The sequence below is a fragment of the Poecilia reticulata genome, chromosome 20 (genome assembly GCF_904066995.2).
Source record: "Poecilia reticulata chromosome 20, P_reticulata-male-v2, whole genome shotgun sequence".
NCBI classification, from domain to species: domain Eukaryota; kingdom Metazoa; phylum Chordata; class Actinopteri; order Cyprinodontiformes; family Poeciliidae; genus Poecilia; species Poecilia reticulata.
Window position 1 is genome coordinate 645,656 of NC_088849.1, and position 17,707 is coordinate 663,362.

Genomic DNA, 17,707 nt, shown 5'->3' on the forward strand with positions numbered 1-17,707 from the left:
CTTTTTGCTTTTGGTTTTGCTCTGTTTTACTCCTTCAAATATTTCTGGTTTACTGTTTCCACTAATTCTTTATGCTTATTGCCGTTTCACTATTCAATTGTTTCTGGGTTTGCACTAATTTCCTTTTGTTTCAATTATGCTCTTTCTTAAACTCTGTTTCACTTTTTGACTTTTTCAAATAATTCAGGTTGTACACAAACTCCTGCTTCTTCTGCTGAATTCTGCTATAATTTATATATTATATAATGTATACAATATAAACAATATAATTCACTATTAAACTATTAATATAGTGTATTCACTATTCAATTGCTTCAACTATTTCTGGGTTTGCACTAATTTCCTTTTGTTTCAATTATGCTCTTTCTTAAACTCTGTTTCACTTTCTGACCTTTTCCAAATAATTCAGGTTGTACACAAACTTCTGCTACGTCAGCTGAATTCTGGTATACCTTCACTAAGTTTCACTAATACATTTTGTGTATATATATATATATATATATATATATATATATATATATATATATATATATATATATATATATATATATAGTTTGTGTGTGTGCAATTGAGAACGTGTAAACTCTCCACCATAGCCATAATATATTCTTATATTATGTCTATGCCTGGCACGGCCTTATGGACATGAGCAGTTGAATGGCTTTAAGCGGCGTTCTTTGAAGTCACCTGCATTTGCTGAGCGGAGCAAGCTCCTGCAGCCTCTCCCACAGTAAGTTAAATTTATATTTTTTATTTAATATTTTGTTCATGACAGTGATGAAGAAACAGTGTTATTTATTAATAATTTATGCTAATATATTCTGAACTTTCAACAAAAGTGACAGTAAGGCATGAGTAACGAAGGGAATTCATAATTAGTCTATATAATTTTGAATGTTAGAATTAATTCTAAGGCAATAAAAAATAAATAAAGTTTAAAATGGTATGTTTTAAAACACGAATTGTACACAAGACTTAAAACTGGTGCCAAATCTTTCTTGTATTGATTTAACAAGCATGTAAAATCCACAGTCGTGGAAGTGGAAATATCCGAGTGCTCCTGAATGTCTCTGACGTTCTGCTTGGCGTTCTCTGCCGTTACGTTCTCCCTTCTTCGTTTGTGGAGTTACAATATCTGGGTTCATGAGTACCCCCAGCAATGAGGCACGAGAACTGCCTGCCTCACCTCAAATCTGTATGGCATTTGCCGTCTCGAATAATATGTCGTTTTCGATCACTCCTCAGCACACGAAACACGTTACACACACAGCTGGTGACAATAAAAACAGTATATTAAATACATAGAATAAATTATGGAAAATCAGTTCATACATTAAATGTTTTTAACCATTTTATTGGCGACTTAGACAGACGGAGCATGCTCTGATAGAATAGCAACCGGTGCAGTTAGCGAGAAGTTGCGCAATCCCAGGTGATGCTCAGCTCACTGCTGCATCACCGGCTTCGCTTCCAAGCATTTGAATTGGAAAATGGAAAAATTAAGCAATTTTGAATGAAAAAAAACCCACACCAGATTTGGTTAAATTAAATGATAGATACTTGGTGAAAATATCTTTATGAATGATTTCATTCATATTTTTCAATGATGACAGACTGCACATCTGTCCCCTGCTTCCTGTGATAATTATGCGTTTTCTTCATGTCCGTTTCACTTTTGGGTTTTTTCAAATAATTCAAGTTGCCCACAAACTCCAAACTTCTTCTGCTGAATTCTGCTATACCTTTGCTAAATTTAATTACTTAAATTACTTAATGTTTGACTTTATCTTTCTTATGTTTTTTCTACATCTTAATCTTGGTTCTCATCTTTCTTGCATGTCTCCATACTGCAAATATGCCTCTATTGCTCAATTATGCTTTGTTTTGCTATGTTTCACTTCTTCAAATATTTCTGGTTGTGTACTAATTTATCCTATAAATTTCTGCTTTTTGATTTTTTTCACTATTCAACTGATTCAATTATTTCTATTTCTTCTGCTTTCTTCTACTTCTTAAGCTTTTCTCTACTTTTTCTGGCATTTCTGCAGCAGTGATTCTGCAAATATGCATTCTCATGGCTGTTGCGCTAGGAACAGCTATTTTTCTAGTTATTCCAGTTTCCGTAGGTTTTTCGTCGGTTAACTACTGCTATCTTTCACTAATTGTACTAATTCATATATCAAAACGTTCAGCTTCTTCAGGAGAATGGTGCTATGACTTTTGGTAAACTTCACTATTGCACTTTTTGAAATAATTGCCCTTTTGTGCAAATTTTTTGCCCCATTGAAATACATGGTGGAGTTCACTAACTGACGTCCGTTACCAGAGTGTACACTCTAGTAACTGCCATTAGTAACTGCCATTTTTGAACTTCTTCTGATTTTTAACAAACAAAATGATGCTATTCATACATATTTCACTCTAGATAAATAATTTATGCATTAAAATGTAGCCACGAGTGTCTACTTTATGGAAGTTTTACTATTATTGCTACAGGTCTTACAGTTTTCTGTCAAACTCCTCTGGAGAACAGCCATGACATACTTTTTCTATTCTTTCAATGTATTTTTCTCTTGTGCTCTGTTTTGATCTGTTTCTATGCATTCTGCTTGTCTACTTTTCTGTTTTCTTTTAAGGTCTTCTGCAATCTTTAATCAATTTTAGCAATTCATATATCAAAATGTTCTGCTTCTTCTGATCCTTTATGATTTTTGTTTAGCTATGTTTTACTCCTTCAAATATTTCTGTTTTTTCTGCTTCCGCTAATTTAAGCTTATTGCTGTTTCAATGTTAAATTGTTTCAAGTACTTCTGGTTTTGCACTAATTTCCTCTTGTGCTAATTCTTCTCTTTCTTCGGCTCCGTTTCACTTTTTGACTTTTTCAAATAATTCAGGTTGCACACAAACTTCTGCTTCTTCAGCTGAATTCTGGTATACCTTTGCTAAGTTTCACTAATACATATATATATATATATATATATATATATATATATATATATATATATATATATATATACTGCTCAAAAAAATAAAGGGAACACTTAAACAACACAATATAACTCCCAAGTAAATCAAACTTCTGTGAAATCAAACTGTCCACTTAGGAAGCAACACTGATTGACAATCAATTTCCCCTGCTGTTGTGCAAATTGAATATACAACGGATGGAAATTATTGGCAATTAGCAAGACACACTCAATAAAGGAGTGGTTCTGCAGGTGGGGACCACAGACCACTTCTCAGTACCTATGCTGTCTGGCTGATGTTTTGGTCAGTTTTGAATGTTGGTGGTGCTTTCACACTCGTGGTAGCATGAGACGGACTCTACAACCCACACAAGTGGCTCAGGTAGTGCAGCTCATCCAGGATGGGTCATCAATGCGAGCTGTGGCAAGAAGGTTTGCTGTGTCTGTCAGCGTAGTGTCCAGAGGCTGGAGGCGCTACCAGGAGACAGGCCAGTACACCAGGAGACATGGAGGAGGCCGTAGGAGGGCAACAACCCAGCAGCAGGACCGCTACCTCCGCCTTTGTGCAAGAAGGAACAGGAGGAGCACTGCCAGAGCCCTGCAAAATGACCTCCAGCAGGCCACAAATGTGCATGTGTCTGCACAAACGGTTAGAAACCGACTCCATGAGGATGGTATGAGGGCCCGACATCCACAGATGGGGGTTTTGCTCACAGCCCAACACCGTGCAGGACGCTTGGCATTTGCCAGAGAACACTAGGATTGGCAAATTCGCCACTGGCGCCTTGTGCTCTTCACAGATGAAAGCAGGTTCACACTGAGCACATGTGACAGATGTGACACAGTCTGGAGATGCCGTGGAGAGTGGTCTGCTGCCTGCAACATCCTTCAGCATGACCGGTTTGGCAGTGGGTCAGTAATGGTGTGGGGTGGCATTTCTTTGGAGGGCCGCACAGCCCTCCATGTGCTCACCAGAGGTAGCCTGACTGCCATTAGGTACCAAGATGAGATCCTCAGACCCCTTGTGAGACCATATGCTGGTGCGGTTGGCCCTGGGTTCCTCCTAATGCAGGACAATGCTAGACCTCATGTGGCTGGAGTGTGTCAGCAGTTCCTGCAAGATGAAGGCATTGAAGCTATGGACTGGCCCGACCGTTCCCCAGACCTGAATCCGATTGAGCACATCTGGGACATCATGTCTCGCTCCATCCACCAACGTCACGTTGCACCACAGACTGTCCAGGAGTTGGCGGATGCTTTAGTCCAGGTCTGGGAGGAGATCCCTCAGGAGACTATCCGCCACCTCATCAGGAGCATGTCCAGGAGTTGTAGGGAGGTCATACAGGCACGTGGAGGCCACACACAATACTGAGCCTCATTTTGACTTGTTTTAAGGACATTACATTAAAGTTGGATCAGCCTGTAGTGTGTTTTTTCACTTTAATTTTGTGTGTGGCTCCAAATCCAGGCCTCCATTGGTTAATACATTTGATTTCCATTGATGATTTTTGTGTAATTTTGTTGTCAGCACATTCAAATTTGTACAGAACAAAGTATTCAATGAGAATATTTCATTCATTCAGATCTAGGAAGTGTTATTTGACTGTTCCCTTTATTTTTTTGAGCAGTGTATATATATATATATATATATATATATATATATATAATGTAATTAGTCACTGACGTGCTGTTCTTAACAGCAAAGGGAGAAACCGTTAAAGTACAACTGAAAACCACGTCTTTCTCGCTCTCTGTATCAGCGCAGCTACTGTATGGCTAGCTCGCTGTTACCGTCTCTTACTCTGCAGTTGTGGAGTCACAATGAGCGCCTCTGCGTTTCTGATCGCTCCTCAGCACACTAATCACATTACACACACAGTTGGTGACAATAAAAACACACTACATTAAATACATAAGCTAAATTATGGAAAATTACTTCATACATTAAATGTTTTTAACCATTTTATTGGCAACGTACAGACGGGAGGAGCATGCTCTCATAAAATAGAGACCGGTGTAGTTAGCAAGAGGTTGTGCTATCCGAGGTGAGACTCAACTCGCTGCTGCCTCACCGGCTTGGCTTCCAAGCATTTGAAATGGAAAATGCCTTCTACTTCTACTGGTTTCACTATTTTTTTTAGCTTATCTACTTTTCTGTATGCCTTCTACTTCTCCTGGATTTACTATCTTTTAAGGTCTTCTGCAATCTTTAATCAATTTTAGTAAATCATATATCAAACTGTTCTGCCTCTACTGCTCCTTTATGCCTTTTTGTTTTGCTATCTTTCACTTCTTCAAATATTTATGGCTTTGTAATAATTTCTGCTTCTCCTATTTTATTCATTTTCCTATGTTGCTATGTTTCACTGTTCCAACTGTTTCAACTATTGCTGGTTTTGTACTGATTTCCGCTTCTGCTAAATTTATGCTTTTTGATTTGTTTCACTGTTCAACTGTTTAAACTATTTCTATTTCTTCTGCTTTCTTTGACTTTTTATGCTCTTCTCTACTTTTTCTTGCATTTCTGCAGCAGACGTTCTGCAAATATGCATTCTCACGGCTGTTTCGCTAGGAATAGCTATTTTTCTAGTACCTTTATAATGTTGCACCAATGAAAATCATTTGTGAGTTAATGTTGATATTTATTTTTGAAAATTTCTTGATTGAAATTGCAATGCCCCTGTTCATGGAAAACTGTCTTCAGAAATGTGTGGCGTTCTCTCGATGACGTCATTATAAAAGCCTAATGTAGGATCCATGGAGAGTGTAATGACACCAAAGCACAGATTAATATTTAAAACTTAAAAAATGTAAAAAAAACAATAACAAACAAACAAAAAAAACATCGTCTCCACCTGTCATTCTGGCTTGCAAAACACACTTGAATAGATCATGAGGAAAATGAGGATTTAATTTTCAGATTCATTCATTATCTGTAAATTATAACGATCAAAATAAGAAGACCCCTTATGATGGAGAATAACTTTGGACCTGGTTTTCTCTTGCCCGGACGCGGGTCACCGGGGCCCCACTCTGGAGCCAGGCCTGGAGGTGGGGCACGATGGCGAGCGCCTGGTGGCCGGGCTTTTACCCACGGAGCCCGGCTGGGCTCAGCCCGAAGAGGAGACGTGGGTCCCCCTTCCGATGGGCTCACCACCTGTCCGAGGGGTCAAAGGGGTCAGGTGCATTGTGCTATGGGCGGCAGCCGAGGGAGGGGACCCTGGCGATCTGATCCTCGGCTGCAGAAGCTGGCTCTTGGGACGTGGAACGTCACCTCTCTGGTGGGGAAGGAGCCGGAGCTAGTGTGCGAGGCTGAGAGGTTCCGGCTAGAAATAGTGGGCCTCACCTCGACACATGGCTCTGGTTCTGGAACCAGTCTCCTGAGAGGGGCTGGACGTACTTCCACTCTGGAGTTACCCATGGTGAGAGGGGCCGGGCTGGAGTGGTCATACTTGTTGCCCCCCATTTGGGCGCCTGTACGTTGGGGTTCACCCCGGTGAACGAGAGGGTAGCCTCCCTCCGCCTAGGAGGGGGGACGGGTTCAGACTGTTGTTTGTGCTTACGGACCAAACAGCAGATCAGATTACCCACCCTTCTTGGAGTCTTTAGAAGGGGTACTGGAGAGTGCCCCTCCTGGGGACTCCCTTGTTTTACTGGGGGACTTCAACGCTCACGTGGGCAATGACAGTGAGACCTGGAGAGGCGTGGTTGGGAGGAACGGCCCCACCGATCTGAACCAACACGGTGTTCTGTTGTTGGACTTCTGTGCTCGTCACGGATTGTCCATCACGAACACCATGTTCAGGCATAAGGGCGTCCATATGTGCACTTGGCGCCAGGACGCCCTAGGCCGCAGTTCGATGATTGACTTTGTCATCGTCTCATCGGATTTGCGGCCATATGTCTTGGACACTCGGGTGAAGAGAGGTGCGGAGCTTTCCACTGACCACTTCCTGGTGATGAGTTGGCTCCGGTGGTGGGGGAGGAAGCCGGTCAGACCTGGCAGGCCCAAATGTGTAGTGAGGGTCTGCTGGGAACGTCTGGCGGAGTCCCCTGTGAGACGGAGCTTCAACTCTCATCTCCGGCAGAACTTCGAACACGTTCCGGGAGAGGTGGGGGACATTGAGTCTGAGTGGACCATGTTCCGTACCTCCATTGCCGAGGCGGCCTATCGGAGCTGCGGCAGCAAGGTTGTTGGTGCCTGTCGCGGCGGCAACCCTCGAACCCGTTGGTGGACACCTTCGGTGAGGGATGCTGTCAAGCTGAAGAAGGAGTCCCACAGCCCAAAAAGGCCCACGGGCCTTTTTGGCCTGTGGGACTCCAGAAGCAGCTGATGGGTACCGGCGGGCGAAACGGCATGCGGCTCGGGTTGTCGCTGAGGCAAAAACTCGGGCGTGGGAGGAGTTTGGAGAGGCCGTGGAGACAGACTTCTGTACGGCTTTGAGGCGATTCTGGTCCACCATCCGGCGTCTCGGGAGGGGGAAGCAGTGCAGCACCAACACTGTTTATAGTGAGGATGGTGCGCTGCTGACCTGAACTAGGGACGTTGTGGGCCGGTGGGTGGAGTACTTCGAAGACCTCCTCAATCCCACCAACATGCCTTCTGTTGAGGAAGCTGAGCATGGGGACTCTGGGTTGGGCTCTCCAGTCTCTGGGGACGAGGTCGCTGAGGTGGTCAAAAAGCTCCTCGGTGGCAGGGCCCTGGGGGTGGATGAGATCCTCCCGGAGTTCTTTAAGGCTCTGGATGTTGCGGGGTTGTGTTGGCTAACGCGACTCTGCAATATCGCATGGACATCGGGGGCAGTTCCCCTGGATTGGCAGACTGGGGTGGTGGTCCCCCTGTATAAAAAGGGGGACCGGAGGGTGTGCTCCAATTACAGGGGGGTCACACTCTTAAGCCTCCCTTGTAAGGTCTATTCAGGGGTCCTGGAGAGGAGGGTCCGTCGGATAGTCGAACCTCGGATTCAGGAAGAGCAGTGTGGTTTTTGTCGTGGTCGTGGAACACTGGACCAGCTCTATACCCTCAGCAAGGTCCTGGAGGGTGCATGGGAGTTCACCCAACCAGTCTACATGTGTTTTGTGGAGTTGGAGAAGGCGTTCGACCGTGACCCTGTATGACCGGAGTCTGAGTCTGGTTCGCATTGCCGGCAGTAAGTAGGGCTTGTTTCCGGTGAGAGTTGGACTCCGCCAAGGCTGCCCTTTGTCACCGATTCTGTTCAATACTTTTATGGACAGAATTTCTAGGCGCAGCCGAGGTGTTGAGGGGATCCGTTTTGGTGGCCTTAGGATCGCATCTCTGCTTTTTGCGGATGATGTGGTTCTGTTGGCTTCATCGGAACGTGATCTGCAGCTCTCACTGGAGCGGTTCGCGGCCGAGTGTGAAGCGGCCGGGATGAGGCTCAGTGCCTCCTAATCCGAGGCCATGGTCTTGAGCCGGAAAAGGGTGAGTGCCTTCTCCGGGTCAGGGGGGTCGTCCTGCTTCAAGTGGAGGAGTTTAAGTATCTGGGGATCTTGTTCACAAATGAGGGAAGAAGGGAGCGGGTGATCGACAGGCGGATTGGGGCAGCGTCTGCTGTGAAGCGGGCGCTGTACCGGTCCGTCGTGGTGAAGAGAGAGCCGAGTCAAAAAGCGAAGCTCTTGATTTACCGGTCGATCTACGTTCCCACCCTCATCTATGGTCATGAGCTTTGGGTCATGACCGAAAGAACGAGATCACGGATACATCGGCTGAAATGGGTTTCCTCCGCAATGTGGCTGGGCTCTCCCTTAGAGATAGGGTGAGAAGCTCAGTCATCCGGGAGGGACTCAGAGTAGAGCCGCTGCTCCTCCACGTCGAGAGGAGCCAGTTGAGGTGGCTCAGGCATCTGGTCAGGATGCCTCCTGGACGCCTCCCTGGTGAGGTGTTCAGGGCACGTCCCACCGGGAGGAGGCCTCGGGGAAGACCCAGGACACGCTGGAGGGACTATGTCTCTCGGCTGGCCTGGGAACGCCTTGGGATTCCCCCGGAGGAGCTGGAAGAAGTGGCTGGGGAGAGGGAAGTCTGGACCTCCCTTCTGAAGCTGCTGCCCCGCGACCCGACCCCGGATAAGCGGAAGAAAATGGATGGATGGATGGAAAATAAGAAGAAATAATTTCCTCATGTGCAATGAATCTATATAATACACAGGGTTAATTCTGAAATGAGGGACAAAAATATTGTACTTTTTCAATGTATTTTTTCACTGCCAGTGCTATAGCTGATGCGTGTCTCAACAACATTTAGTAAGCTATGAGCTTAATAAATGCTCTATTTTTGTCAGAGTATTATTAATGAAAGATAAATGTGTTTCAGGTTTGATGTCATTGATTTTTAATAATAGTTAGAGTGGACATGTTAAATGATATGTGGGTTAAATTCACACTGAAGAACAAATAGAGCAACCATTAAAAAGATGAACTAACAATATCACATTTTTACTTTCAAAATCAGATCCTTTAAAAATGTTTGCAAAGTTAATCTGAAGTTTTATCCGACACTGTCTCTACCAAACTTGTGAGAAAATCAGCAGTTTTGTGTATTTGAATCATTTTTTTTATGTAGCAGTTTCGTGTCACTTGCTGACTCAGTAGTTTTATATGCTGAACTTTGTACTGCACTTAGATCAGCAAATCTTTGACCAGACTTTACGCAGCTGATTTGGCTAATTTGTAGCTGACATTTGCATCATAGATTTTTTCTGCTTCAAGTCTTTGACTAGCAAGAGTAGCAATTTTCGGATGCCTAGATTTTATCACTGTAATAAATATATGATTATGTACTTTGACATGACATTAAATGTTACCATAAAGGTATATGCCGACAGTATTTTAAACTATAAAACATTTTGTGCATTTTTGTACCAAGAAGTATAGTTTAATAGCACTTGAAAGCTAAAGACTTACGTAAACGATCCAGGGCTGTTGACACAGCTTGCCCCATTCTGACAACCCTGTGGTGTTCCTGCAAATGCCTGGCATTCATTTACATCACTGGCACAGTTAGGACCCTAACACACAACACACATACATTAAGTACATAAAACACAGACGGTAGCATCACAACCACATTCTAGCATGTCATAAGCTGAAACCGATATATAAACTATGTATTTTTATTTCTTAAACAGCATAGAACTCACAGCCCAGTTGCTTGGACACAGACAATGATAGGAGTTCAATAAGTTCAGACATGTTCCTCCATTATGGCAAGGATTACTGCTGCAAGACACTCTCTGGACTGTCTGGAAGAAAATAAGCAGGAAACCAGAACTTCCTACATAGTTTCTAGTTCTGAAGCATGATCACACACTTCCAAGTCTCACCTGTTGAAGTTCTGTTACTTGGTTACCCAGTGTTGTCACCTGAAAGAACCATGGAAAGTCAGTTTTGTTGTGGAAATGTGGTACACATTCTTGATACCTTTATAGTGTTGCACCAATGAAAATAATTTGAGAGTTAAATTCAAATAAACATGTGCAAACTGTTAAATAAAATCAGACAAACATTTATTTGCTGTTAGAAAATATAGCTGTGAGGTTGTTAGTAAATGCCATGTGGTTCTGTTAGTCTGCTTTTAAGACCAAGCCACAACAGCTTCAAGGTGTCAGCTTCAAAGGATTCTGTTGAGGTGAGCACTGCTTTAGATATGAATCTTCTTACTTCACAAGAAGAAGTGGAAGAGTGAACCATTTCAAATGTAATTTAGTGTGTTTCCATTGGTAGGAGCAGTGGCTCCTTAACAACAAAGACATCCTCTAGCTGTTGTAGTGGTTGTCCCTGACATAACCCAAGTTTCCTTTGATGTGGCACCTTTTTAACAGTCAGGAACTTCTAAATTCCATATATCTAATCTTCAATATGTATTACTGATTACTTCTAGTAATGATCATCTTCCTCACACAAAATGTATTAGATTTCTGTTACCTTGGTATTAAGTTGGTTGAGGTTGTTGGATATTTCAGGGGGAATTGCTCCTCCATGAGTCTTGATGTCATCAATGTCTTCTTTATTAGCTTTGATCTAAAATAAGAATGAAAACAGTTTTCATTCTTAGTTTGGGCACTATATTCACCAGTTTATCAAAAATATTGCAAGTTTCACTAAAAAATGAGTGCAACAAAGTCATATGTTTGGCTGATAAACATTCTAAATAACTTATAAAAGTTTGTGCAATTTTACATGGTAGAAATTATCATGCAAGACTTCAAGTTCTAAACCAATTAAGCTATCATCAATCAAGCAGTCTGCTACAGAACAGGACCGATTCTTTAGCCACTTCAAATCATAAAACAAGACCAATGGCTAAAATAAGTTCATAGAAGAAAAGCATCTGTTTAGTAGCTGATGGCATAATGATGTGGAGCAGTCTGGCTTTATTTGGAAGCAGCATGTCAAGACTCTGATGCCAAGCTCTGCAGCATGTTGTTAGGATGCTGTTAGAAGGTGTCCACAAAGACATTCTCACAATATTATTAAAAAAAGTTGTTCCATGGGATCAGGGATTAACACAAAGTTTTAAAACAAAAATATACAACATGATCAAAAATAAAACAGATGGATTTTAATGAGTCAGACTAATACTACAGTGACCACATGACTTCCTAATCGGGTTCTTTTCAGAAAAAGGCATTTTGAAACGAGGTATGAGGTGAGAAGCAGTGAGTTAAGTTACTGACAGTTAAAAACCATTTTAACAAATAATACATACTTTTTTTTCCAGAGAACATATTTTAATATGATTAATATTTTTACAGGGCTATGTTTTAATGCATTGCATTAAAATACTTACTGCACAGAATTTACATTCTGAATCAATAGACTGCAGACCTCGGACCACTTGACCTTTGATCTTACTGTGTGGAAGTCTAAACTTGTTAATCTTTCCCTGACTTGTATGAGCAGGAACAGCCTTTTATGTGTGTAAAATATAATAAGGTCAGATACTTACACAAGGTTTATAATACATGTCTGCTTGTTTACATAGACTAATTAGTCTGCTCTGTAACTGATGGTTATGTGCAAAGAATAAACTTATGGTCATTGTTTCCTACATGAAGTCAGACATAATAAAGACAGATTAAAACACCGGATCTCACACAAAGAATTTTGCCCAGATTACAGTTCATCACTAGAATGAAGGTTCAGATTTCAGCTTGAAATTTTATTCTAATGTTATATCCTCCTGAGGCCCGGCCCATACACTGATGTCCATTATAGTGGACATTTTGTTGAAGCTTATTTTTTGTTTATACTTCGAGTTACCCTTTCTAGCCCTACAGCACTCTTTAGATTAGAGGACATCCTGGGCTTTCCAGTGATGTGTCATGTGATAGGTTTACATACCTAGAAGTCCCTTTTTTTCCTAAATCAAAATGGCCGACCTGCCAGCACCCACATTTTATGGAAAGAGGGTAGATGAGTCAAATATTTAACTTTTGTTATTTTTGTTATGATAATTATTGGTATTCTTGTTAATTAAATACCAATAATATTTTGACCAGTTAAAACAATTTAATAATTTCTGTTTAGAAATAACAGACCTTTTACGAATGTCAATTGCAGTGGACATCAGGACCATTTCAGTAATGACTCCACATTGTTGTAGGGGAAAGATGTGAAACACAAGATAGTAGAGGAAGATTCAGATCTGGAGTTGTCAGATGAAGATGAGGATAAATATCAGCTTATGATAGGGGACTTCATCAGATCCAGGACAATCTGATGAAGAGACAGACTCATGGTGCATTCACACCAAACGCATCATGCATGTCAAAGTGCATTTGACGCTTCAAGTTTGACACGTGTGCACTTTTGGTGCGTTCATACCAAAAGCGTTTTAAGCATCAGGTGCGTCTGGTTTACTTTCACAGTCTATGTGGAATGTCATAAAAACGGTCCAAACGGTTCAAATTGTGCCACGCTAGACACTCGGAACGCTCCTCCACGGCCCTCAATGTGCCTCCACACAGACTTTGAATGTAAACCAGATGGGCCTGACATTCAAAACACGTTTGGTGTGAACGCACCATTAGAGCCAGGAAAGGTGCCGTGCTAGGTGGGCCAGGATTAATTTGTTTGTTTGTCTATAGCCAGGCATTTGTGATGGGAATGTCCATTTCTTGGCTCTGGTTGACATTCGATGAAAGCTCAACATTTGGTCATTAAGGTCTACGCCACCCTCCATCACTTCTGGTTGTCGTACCGGACACAAGTTTTTTCTTTGTTTGACCATCGACTGAAATATCATTTAGATATTTCCCATAAATGGTGGAGGCCATCACCACAGGATTATCGTCAAACCACTTTGTGACAGTTAGCTAAAATGCTTCCTTCTTTTCACAGTGGCCCATCTTCTGGTAATTGGTGTGGCTTTGGTATTCTTTAGTTCATAATAATGGTGCCAGTTGTTGGAAGACCCTTTGAGAAGTTTGCAGAACTTATTCCTCATCATTTTCCTGCTAAAAACTGGCACTTTTGATTTTTTTTAGTCCAGAAGATTTTGACTCTGGGAAAGCCAAGATTGGCCATGTGTGCTGATGTTCTGAAGAAAGTCCTTGTTCATGTGTGTGATTTAATACTTCTATCCTGTTCAAAATAAATAAACAATTAAATAAATAAAAATAAATAAAGTATTCATTTCTAGGGCAATAGTGTTTAGGAACACCTATGCAGTTTGCAACCATTTTTGGTTTTCATTTCAAGTAAAGTTACTTCTATTGCCTGTTAACAGGCAATAGACTGCAACCAGAAATGGATAACTTCTGGTTATTAAATGTATTTTTCAAATTTGACCTCTTATTGGGTTAATGTGATTCATTAATCACTAATCTGTATATTTTTCCATTTTTTAAATTCTGTCATAATTTAGGAATCGCCTTTTTGGGGGGGCAAAATTAATGTGCATAGCTGAATATAGACATGCTGTATTGATATTAGCTAGTCATCTTTTAGCTAACAGCTTTACAGTCTGTTAGTTTGGGGGAAAAACTGTGAAAAGTTCTTTGCGTTTTGCTGGTTTGCTGCCATGATTCTAACACACTTGCATAGCTCTGCACAGCAGCAGCAGCAGGTCTCCTTCACTGCTGCACAGGTGTAAACCCACTGCGACTGTCGTAGCGCTCATGATGCATTTGAAGGTGGCTCGGAAAAACAGGTTACCACTTGTTAACAACGGATTAAACAGTTTTAACTGCTGATAAAAGTGACAGAGGACACAGATATGGGAAGTGTGGAAGCCCCTACTGTATCAAATTGACAGAGGAATAACAGAAAGTTGGCCATTCTAAGGTAAAAATCCAGCGCACAGATCGTTCATGTTTTTTTTCTTTTTTTGTTTATTTTCATCAAATACAGGTCCTTTTAAAAAAAATTAGCATATTGTGATAAAGTTCATTATTTTCCATAATATAATGATAAAAATTAAACTGTCATATTTTAGATTCATTGCACACCAACTGAAATATTTCAGGTCTTTTATTGTTTTAATAGCTGAACGAACAGCTCATGAAAACCCAAAATCCCTGTCTCAAAAAATGAGCATATTTCATCCGACCAATAAAAGAAATGTGTTTTAATACCAAAAGTCAACCTTCAAATAATTATGTTCAGTTATGAACTCAATACTTGGTCAGGAATCCTTTTGCAGCCTTCAATGCGGCATGGAGGCCATCAGCCTGTGGCTCTGCTGAGGTGTTATGGAGCCCAGGATGCTTCGATGGCCTTAAGCTCATCCAGAGTTTTGGGTCTTGCTTCTCTTAACTTTCTCTTCACAATATCCCACAGATTCTCAATGGGGTTCAGGTCAGGAGAGTTGGCAGGCCAATTGAGCTCAGTAACACCATGGTCAGTAATACCAGTGGTTTTGGCACTGAGCAGGTTGTGCTGAAAAATGAAATCTTCATCTCCATAAAGTTTTTCAGCAGATGGAAGCATGAAGTGCTCCAAAACCTCCTGATAGCTGCTGCATTGACCTGCCCTTGATAAAACACAGTGGACCAACACCAGCAGCTGACATGGCTCCCAGACCATCACTGACTGTGGGTACTTGACACTGGACTTCTGGCATTTTAGCATTTCCTTCTCTCCAGTCTTCCTCCAGACTCTGGCACCTTGATTTCCAAATGACATGCAAAATTTGCTTTCATCCGAAAAAATTACTTTGGACCACTGAGCATCAGTCCAGTGCTGCTTCTCTGTAGCCCAGGTCAGACGCTTCTGCCTCTGTTTCTGGTTCAAAAGTGTCTTGACCTTTGACCTGGGGAATGCAGCACCTGCAGCCCAGTTCCTGCACACGCCTGTGCACGGTGGTTCTGGATGTTTCTACTCCAGACTCAGTCCACTGCTTCCCCCAAGGTCTGGAATCGGTCCTTCTCCACCATCTTCCTCAGGGTCCGGTCACCTCTTCTCGTTGTGCAGCGTTTTCTGCCACACTTTTTCCTTCCCACTGAGGTGCCTTGATACAGCACTCTGGGAACAGCCTATTCATTCAGAAATTTCTGTCTTACCCTTTTGCTTGAGGGCGTCAGTGATGGCCTTCTGGACAGCAGTAAGGTCTGCAGTCTTACCCATGATTGCGGTTTTGAGTAATGAACCAGGCTGGGAGTTTTTAAAAGCCTCAGGAATCCTTTGCAGGTGTTTAGAGTTACTTTGTTGATTCAGATGATGAGGTTAACGGCTCGTTCAGAGAACCTTTTCATGATATGCTCATTTTTTGAGACAGGGATTTTGGGTTTTCATGAGCTGTATGCCAAAATCATCAGTATTAAAACAATAAAAAACCTGAAATATTTCAGTTGGTGTCCGATGAATCTAAAATATATGACAGTTTAATTTTTATCATTACATTATGGAAAATAATGAACTTTATCACAATATGCTAATTTTTTTAGAAGGACCTGTGCAATTCTAAACAGCTGAGTTTTACAGTTTCTGGAAGTTTGTTCCAGATTTGTGGTGCATAGAAGCTGAATGCTGCTTCTCCTCATTTGGATCTGGTTTTGTTGATAAAGAGCAGAACCAGAACCTCAGGGGTCTGGAAGTTTGGTACAGCAATAACAGATCTTTAATGTATTGTGGTGCTAAACCATTCAGTGATTTATAAACTAACAACAGTATTTTAAAGTCTATTCTCTTGGCTACAGGGAGCCAGTGTAGGGACTTTAAAACTGGTGTTATGTCTCCATCTTCCTGGTTTTAGTGGGAATGCGAGCAGCAGCTTCTGGATCAGCTGCAGCTGGAGGATTGATTTATCTGTGAAGACGTTGCTGCAGTGTTATAACTGTGAACTTCAGAATATTTGTAACTTTGTGATGTCTAGAAGATAATGTGGCCTCTTTAATTCAGCGTTTTGATGACATATGTCATATCATTTTTATCTTTGTAGTTTTCTGTTTGGAACAATAAGTACCTGTTTTTTTCCTTGTGTTGAATTTGCTCTCCATCAGTGAAATGGCCTCTGTTTGGAAGCTTTTATTAATTTAAAACCACAGTAAATTTGCAGTATCAGATGACATTTTTATACATAGACATGAACTGAAACCTGAGTTTACCTGGCTTAGAAGCTGTGTGAGGTCTTCGTTGCCCACTTTTACCCGGCCTGATGACGAAGGCTCGAAGCGGATCTCTTTGTTGTCACCTGTTTTAAACACCAGGTGACCATTTTCTGATAGCATACGAGGCCTACAAAAAAAAACATTCAGGTTTTAAAGCAATCCAGTAAAGTGCAAATTTACCCAATCTTGTTCCAGATATCATCTACATGATTTCAAAACCCTAATTATTTAGGATAAGGCAAAACAAGGAAACCAAATAATAGAGTTTTTCACACATTTTATTTAATCTCTTTAAATCTTTCTTTGATCTCTTCGATTCACACTTACTGTGTCAATTGTGAGTTGTCCATTGGCTCTCCCGGCAGTCCATACAACAGAAAGACAAGACAGAGTAGCAGCCATGAAGGCTGCAGTGTCCCAGCCATCAAGACGGGATTTCTTGGATGGTGACTCTGAACAGCTTTACTGAGGCATCCTGTGTGTCAGCAGTCTAATACTTACTTTTAAGACTTTGACCTGAAAACAAAAGCATAAAAAACCTGTTTCCCAAAGCATTATACCCATGATGCCTTTATTATGGTTTAACTGTGGTTTATCATTGAGTGAGAATGTCTTTCACATGATTTTAAGAAATGAGTAACCTGCTTCATGTGACTTTGACATCATTATAAGGAGATATTTCAAATCACTGCTAAGGATAAATTCACTAAGGTGTAAATGCTCAATTATTTATAGTTATTAACTGTGAGGTCATGAACAACTAGAAACGGAACAAAAATACATACATTTCTCTATCCCAACTTGAGTAGATATTTTAAAACAAATTAATGTAAAAAGTTCTTCATAAATTGTTTTATGTGGCCAACATTTGATAAACCCCCCTAGGGTTTCCCTCTAGGTCAGGGGTGTCAAACTCATCTTCGTTTTGGGCCAAATTAAGATCATGAATGCTCTCAAGGGGCCAGTTGTGCCAGAACGTATTGATAAAACCTGTTCACAAACTCACAAAATATTAATGAACTCTTAAAATTAAATCATATTGAACATCTTTTCAGATTTTGCCACACTTTTTGTGATTTTTTGCAATAAAAATTAAAGTGTTTGTGATACTAATTTGGAAATATTTGTGATATTTGCTCTAATTTATGACAGCAAATGTGAATTTTTATTACT

The 17,707-nt window shown here is 41.2% G+C and overlaps 1 protein-coding gene across 2 annotated transcripts in view; it reads right to left on the reverse strand.

Annotated features, from left to right (window-relative positions):
* cubn (cubilin (intrinsic factor-cobalamin receptor)) overlaps positions 1–17,178 on the reverse strand; it is a 162,197-nt gene extending 145,019 nt beyond the window's left edge. The window contains exons 1-6 of one of the 2 annotated variants that reach the window (XR_014085253.1): positions 16,862–17,178; positions 16,532–16,661; positions 10,908–11,003; positions 10,307–10,345; positions 10,124–10,225; positions 9,888–9,991 (exon numbers count right to left, since the gene is read on the reverse strand). Coding sequence is in view for 1 of the 2 variants with exons in the window: in XM_081601345.1 (XP_081457471.1) it covers positions 9,888–9,991; positions 10,124–10,225; positions 10,307–10,345; positions 10,908–11,003; positions 16,532–16,661; positions 16,862–16,959 (569 nt within the window). In the remaining variant the exon portion in view is untranslated. The remainder of the gene's footprint in view (positions 1–9,887; positions 9,992–10,123; positions 10,226–10,306; positions 10,346–10,907; positions 11,004–16,531; positions 16,662–16,861) is intronic. The other variant, XM_081601345.1, reaches the window with a different exon arrangement.
* Positions 17,179–17,707: the final 529 nt, after the last annotated feature.